This window comes from Benincasa hispida, chromosome 3 (assembly GCF_027475165.1).
Source record: "Benincasa hispida cultivar pf3 chromosome 3, pf3_genome.v1.1, whole genome shotgun sequence".
In the NCBI taxonomy this organism is placed as follows: Eukaryota; Viridiplantae; Streptophyta; class Magnoliopsida; order Cucurbitales; family Cucurbitaceae; genus Benincasa; species Benincasa hispida.
In genome coordinates, this window is record NC_143480.1 from 25535744 (window position 1) to 25542259 (window position 6516).

The window sequence follows — 6516 nt, forward strand, 5'->3', positions numbered from 1 at the left end:
AAATAAAGGCTTAAAAACATATGTTTCATAGCATGAATCAACCCTCAAATCGATAAAACTGAATCGGCAATCACCCCTAGCGACAATTGACAACCTCATAAAAATTGCCAACTTAACCATCAAACTCAAAAAAAAATAAAAAATAAAAAACATAAAAATACCATTTTTAAAGGAAATTATTTCAAATAATAAAACTTTGAAATATTTACAAGATATAGTAAAATTTTAGAACTATCAATGATAAACGTGTCTATCAATGTCACTGAAAGATACTGATAGAAGTCTATCAATGTCTATTAACATCTATCATTGATAGTTCTAAAATTTTGCTATATTTTATAAATATTTATGTCAATTTTTTTATATTTAAAAACAGCTGATTTCTAAATTTATGCACAGTCATTCATTTGAAAAATAAATCATACATGGTCATTCTTCAACATATTTTGTGAAAATAAAGATTTATTGAAAGACATGTAAGTACGAGAGGAATGAAATTGAAAATTTATAACAGAATTGGAACCAAGCCACAGGCCACCAAAATGAGGGATGAGTGAATAAAGTATAAATATAGCATAAAAAATAAATATTAAATTATGAACTAAAATATTATGATTCTGTAAGAAATAAAAAATAAAGAAAGAAATTCCTAAAAATTAGGCTTTTTTGTTTCTTTTGAAATGGGAAAACGAGTATGGAGTTTGAAGGAGAACGCACCTTAGCACCTCGTTGATCTAAAAAATACGGCACCAGATCCAATTTCCTTCTCATGCGCGCTAAAAAGTAGGGGTCGTGTTCTTCGTCCGGCCAGGCCATTACCGCCCTCTCAGCCAAGCCTTTCCTTTTTTTCCCAATTTCCCTCTAAGTAAAATACCCAACACAATTCTATTTCTCTGTTTCAGAAGAATTTTTGATGGAGCAGCCGAAGCAGGACGCCGATAACAAAACTCCCATCTCCACCGACGATAAGAGCCCAAAATCTAACCCAAAAGAGGGAGTTCAGACCTCCAATGGAGATGGGAATTGGGGTAATTTCGTGATGGGTTCAGAGAACCAGATTCCGACCCAGAACGAACAGCCTGTGGTTTCAACGCCCTCTTCCGGCTCCAAGAAAACGGTGCGTTGGAGCACCGAATTGGTCACCGAGTCCCCTTCCGTTGCTTCCAATTCATATGGATCGAATTCTCTTGCTTCTTCCGCTCCTTCCTCTTCAGTTTCCTTCAAAGGTATTGATTCTGTGAGTTTGATTTGTGGTTCTGTTTCTTTGATTTGTATATATGCCTTCGTGCGGCGGACAGTAAGTTCTTGTGGGTTATTAATGGATAAAGGCATTAAAATTTTTTTGATGCATTTTGATCAGAGACGGTGGATTCTGTATGGACCGTTCTAGGGAGATGGGGGAGGAAAGTCGGGGAAGCTACAAAAAGGGCTGAGGATCTGGCTGGAAACACTTGGCAACATTGTAAGTTTTTCATTGTTCCTGTTGTTTTTTTGTTTCCCTCGCTATCCAGGGATTGGGGGTTGAAAATTAAATTCAATTTCGAAATATAGTTTGCTCTCTTCATTTCTCTCTCGCATTCATGAGGAAAAGTTTTGCCCTTAAGCAATTTAGCAAAATTGGGATCTTCGAAAAAGAAGCTTCTGATGGTTTCATGTCAAAAGGTTCATGTGGATGGAAGTGTGATGTGGTAAAACTTTCTGTCCCTGAGTTCGTAATCACTTGTTATCCATACCATCAAATAATATTTGCGATCCAAATGGGCGTTCAACTTTGACCTCTTGGTTAAAGGCATATCCCTAAACCAATTAGGCTACGCTCAGGTCCTTAGGTAATTAATGGTAGTTTTTTTTTCCCTCTTTATGGGATGACCTGTGATGGATAGAATAAAGATTATAGGATGCTATCTGAAAGTCATATTCAAACCTCTCTTCTGCTTATTAAGAATCAACACAATCTGTTCAATCCAGAGGTTATATTTGGCAGTATTTATAAAATGGTTTTCACAATAAAAACAGAAAGGTAAAAAACAAATATTTTAGGTATAGGTTTAACTTTGTCATTCTACATGGGATTCGTTCTATGTCATACGCATATAACTGTCTTGTTCTCATAGTTAGAACTTCATCATTAGTTAGTCTTGCTTCCTGGTTCATGTTTGTGGAACATGGCATGATCTTCTTGAGTTCATTGTAACCCAGATGAAGAATAACCTATGTATGTGTCAAACAAAATGTTAAGCTGCTGTATCAGGGTATTTAGAGAATCCTTCAGTTAAGGTACCCCTATTTGATTGAAACTCATCCCTGATCCACAAAGTCTAGTTGGAAATGTATCTTTTTCTCCCCATCAAGTTGATGAAATGACTACGTTATATTTCAGTCAAGGTTAGTATCCTTTTGGAGGTCATCTTTGTCATAGGAGCAAACGTTTTGGCTAGTCTATTTTAATAGATAAACTTTTGAGTGAATCCATCCACAACCAATTTTGATTTGCAACTTCTAATTGAGCCATTGGCTCAAAAGGTCAAAGTAAATATCCATTTGCACCTTATACTTCCTTTAGGTTAGGACATTAGTAACTTGGTTTTACTAGCTTTTGGAGCTCTTATTCCCTGCAAAGTTATCTCCTTCCCTTTTGGATGAAAACTCTTTTATTATGAAGTCAATAAATAATTGGCAAATGTTTTACATGAGGTGAGAGGTAGTCTGATAAGAGAAAGAATGTGAGATTATATATTGGTTGCATGCCTCCACACTTGTAAGAGACTGTTAGAATGTCAAGGTCATTTATTAAGGGAAAAAACTTGGACTTCTATTGCATTCAGTGCTGGGGTTGGAGGACTAGGAACAATCTTGTATCTGATCGTTGAAAACTTTGTTATTCTTTCTTGAAAGGAAAAACTAAATTGGTTTTTCGCTCTTTGATATATGGTACATGGTTGTATGAAGAATGTCTATCCTTATTTTCCATCTTACTTATTAGACTTGATGTTGTGGGCTGCCTTGAGTACGAGAAGGTGATTTGATTCACCCATACCTTTTTGAGGATTAGATTGGAAGTATTCTTGCCTGTGGTCCAAAATAAGTCTTCAAAATCAAAGTTGCTCCTTCCTGCTAAATTTAGAAAAGAAGGGGCTTGCCAGTTGTGACAAAGAATCCCTCATGAGAAAATGAAAGTATTCTACCCCAGTGCCACCGATAGTTTTCCAGAAAAAATTGGCTTACGGGACCTGAGTTCGACTTGCTTCCCTTCATTGGGAGGTTATATCAAAGATGGCTGGAAGTAGAGAACGCACTTTTTAAGATGTTAAGAGGGTTTGAAAGTGAAGAATGTGGGACAACTATTATAGAGGTATGGGGTCACAGAGTGTGGCTTCCCCAAGTAAAATTTTGGCTCCCTCATTTGGAACACCAGAGCTTCAGCTATACTAGAGAGATGGAGAATTTTCATTTCAACTACTTCTTTATTTGGAGTGTCCATGTGGATACTTTGTCAAAAATGTGATCTCGATGTTATCATTAAAAAACGGTGTCATATCCACTCTCTCCTTGTTTCCTTGTTAATTACAGACCTCTCATAATCTTGGATCAAGCTATATGAAGCTAGTCAAGGCATATACCTTCAACTAAGATGAAGATTCAAATCCCCACCCCCACACACATGTTGTTGAACTCAAAAAGAAAAAGAGAAAAAAGAATGAGATTAAGCTCCTCTCTGACTTGCCAATGTGGCCTCCCGGCACACATTCTGAGCTTTTCAGTTTTATGCTTGCCCAAAGGATTTCACCTGAGAGGTTAGCATTAGTAGATTGAGCCATCAAGCATTCAATAGACAAGGCTGCCGCTCCTGTAGAGTGTCTCAAACTGCGTTGTTTTTAAGGATTCTAAACCTGGTTGTGGAACCAGGTCTCGATCATCTTGTTAATAATTTTGAAGAAATTAAATTGAGATCTGTGTTTCTAAATGTAGATTCAGCATACTGGAATGTGGTACGGAAATGAAAGAATGTTGCATTCTAAAATATCACCATGAATAAGAGTAGAAGGTTTTAGTGTGCAGAAAGTTTTCACTTACAAGGACAATCAGAACTAATTTTAGTATTAATGCTTGAATAATGATGGGACTAAAGATATCCAACAAGGGAGGAGTTGACTACTTGTAATTTAATTTTTCGTCATCAACACAAATTGCAAAACATGAGTTAGCCTTATCCCTTCAAATTCTCAGGTGTTCTAGAATATAAAGTTTGTCTACCATCTAACTAAATTGTGATAAACCTGTCATTTTGACAGTGGCTCTCAAATTAATGATTGGAGTTGGAAAGTTAATTTTCAGCCTTGAGCCATGAATTGACAAATAATTATTAAACAGACTTAATTCTTTAAAAAAAAAAAAATTCTTAGGTGCATCCTAGACTATACCAATTTTTGTGTATCCTACTCAATTGTTCGATCATAGTTTGTCACGTTACAAGCTCTTCTCCTTTTTATAAATATTATCGACTTTTCTGTGCGTGATTAGAGTGAGATGCATCTAAGTATTGCTAAGAATGTTACACTTGTTATACATGTCCCAGATAAATTATTAAATTTCATGCTTTTGTTTCTTTAACAAGCTGAAAGCTTGAAATGATACAAACGAGCTTTATACTTTTATACAGGCTTAGAATGTTACCCTTGGAAAAAAAAAACAGTATCTGCATTACTTTCATTTACTGCATTAATTTCATTTACTTAGCCACAGTTTCTTGAATCAGTGAAAACAAGTCCAAGTTTTGCGGATGCTGCGCTGGGGAGAATTGCCCAAGGGACGAAGGTATTGGCAGAAGGTGGCTATGAAAAGATTTTTCAACAAACTTTTGACACAGTGCCTGAGGAAAAACTTCAAAATTCGTTTGCTTGTTATTTGTCAACGTCTGCGGGTCCAGTTATGGGTGTATTATATGTATCTACAGCAAAGCTTGCATACTGTAGTGACAATCCTCTTTCATACAAGTCTGACGGGAAAACCGAATGGAGCTATTACAAGGTATTTTTAGTTAACCCATACTTTTTAACACAACTAAAAGTCTCTCTCTTGGATAATATATGTTTTGGTAGATGTGATTTCAGGTATTTATCTTCAAAAACAAAGTTTCGAAAATTAAACTTGCTAAACCATGTCGATCTTTATGGTTTTAATCTCTGGAACATGTTTCATCTTTGTGAAAACAGGTGGTTATCCCATTACAACAACTAAAGGCAGTTAATCCTTCCTCAAGTGGAATGAATCCTGCTGAAAAGTACATACAGGTAATCTCTGGTGATAACCATGAATTCTGGTTCATGGGCTTCTTGAACTACAATGGTGCTGTAGAATGCCTGCTAGAATTTCCCGAATTACGAGCAATGCACTCAGTGTAAAACGTCATCGTGGTTGAAACTTCCACCAGTTCATGCACCATGCCAAAGACTTTGGTGAGTTCAATCAAACTTCCATTTGAATTTGCTGCTATTGTATGCCAACTTCGGAGATTATTACTAATGGAAGGTCTCTTCTCTTTATTGTGAAATTTTTGGAATCAGTTAGGAAAACTTACGATATAGCTTTCTTCAATATTTATATAGATTATTTATTGTGTACATGGTGTCTTAATGTTCCAGCATTCCGATAAAAATAATGTTTTTTTTCCGTACAGATTATTACATTCTAACATGCCAGCAGTAAAACTGTGTACTGTCATTATTGGGGCCAATTTTATAGTTAAACCAAACTTTTTAAAGGAAATGATAGGTTTCATCATAATACGATGGGTCTTCGCTTTGCTTCCTCTGGTTCTATGTTTGTTTCTTTGCCCATATGTACTACCTTTTGTTTATTCTCTTGGTAATGATATTATATCAATTTCTTTTCAGAATAAAGAACATGAACATTATGATCTTAGTACATAGTACGAAAAGTTCAATGATATTGAATGTGTTTGTACCATAAATGTTAGATAATTCTTGTATGATTTAGGGTATGTTTGTATTACATTTTCAAATATTTAATTTGAAAAATAAGACATTTTGAAAGAAATTAGAATTTTTTGCAACCATTCAAGATAGTTTTTCAAGTGTATTTTAATCCATTTTTATCAAAAGTGTTTAAATAAAAATAAGTTTTTTGAAAAACACTTTTTTCTTAAGTCAATTCAAACACGTCCTTAATTAAAATATTAGTTTGGTTGTCAAATTTTAGGTTAATTTGTATATTTCACTTAATTAGTTATTTGTTTTATTTTCTTTTACGGCTATAACCGGGCAATTTAACTTTGTTATTTAGATCTGTTGACATTAGAGATGAGTTTTTCTTGTTTGTCATAGATTTGGCCTCAAAGTTTAGAAAGAGGAAAACTTAGGTGCTTACCTATTTTAAAATATGAGAAACGTCAGATTCGACTACATTTAATTATTACTCATTTAAAATATTGGTAATTGTTTTTTTTTTACTTTTTTGAGAAATGTTAATCATATTTATGTGGTTTTAAAAGATACA

At 34.7% G+C, this 6516-nt stretch overlaps 1 protein-coding gene across 1 annotated transcript; it reads left to right on the forward strand.

The window, feature by feature from the left end:
- Positions 1-603: 603 nt before the first annotated feature.
- GEM (GRAM domain family protein) lies at positions 604-5784 on the forward strand. The gene is made up of 5 exons (XM_090312293.1): positions 604-783; positions 903-1226; positions 1361-1462; positions 4757-5028; positions 5214-5784. The coding sequence occupies exons 2-5, from the start codon at positions 914-916 to the stop codon at positions 5400-5402; spliced, it is 876 nt and encodes a 291-aa protein (XP_090168419.1). The 5' UTR covers positions 604-783; positions 903-913; the 3' UTR covers positions 5403-5784.
- The last annotated feature ends 732 nt before the right edge of the window (positions 5785-6516 follow it).

Coding starts and splice junctions, on each gene's coding strand:
- GEM (XM_090312293.1), top strand. CDS start 914: ATGGAGCAGCCGAAGCAGGACGCCGATAACAAAACTCCCATCTCCACC. Junction 1,463..4,756: donor TGGAAACACTTGGCAACATT/GTAAGTTTTTCA, acceptor TTCTTGAATCAG/TGAAAACAAGTCCAAGTTTT. Junction 5,029..5,213: donor CCGAATGGAGCTATTACAAG/GTATTTTTAGTT, acceptor TTGTGAAAACAG/GTGGTTATCCCATTACAACA.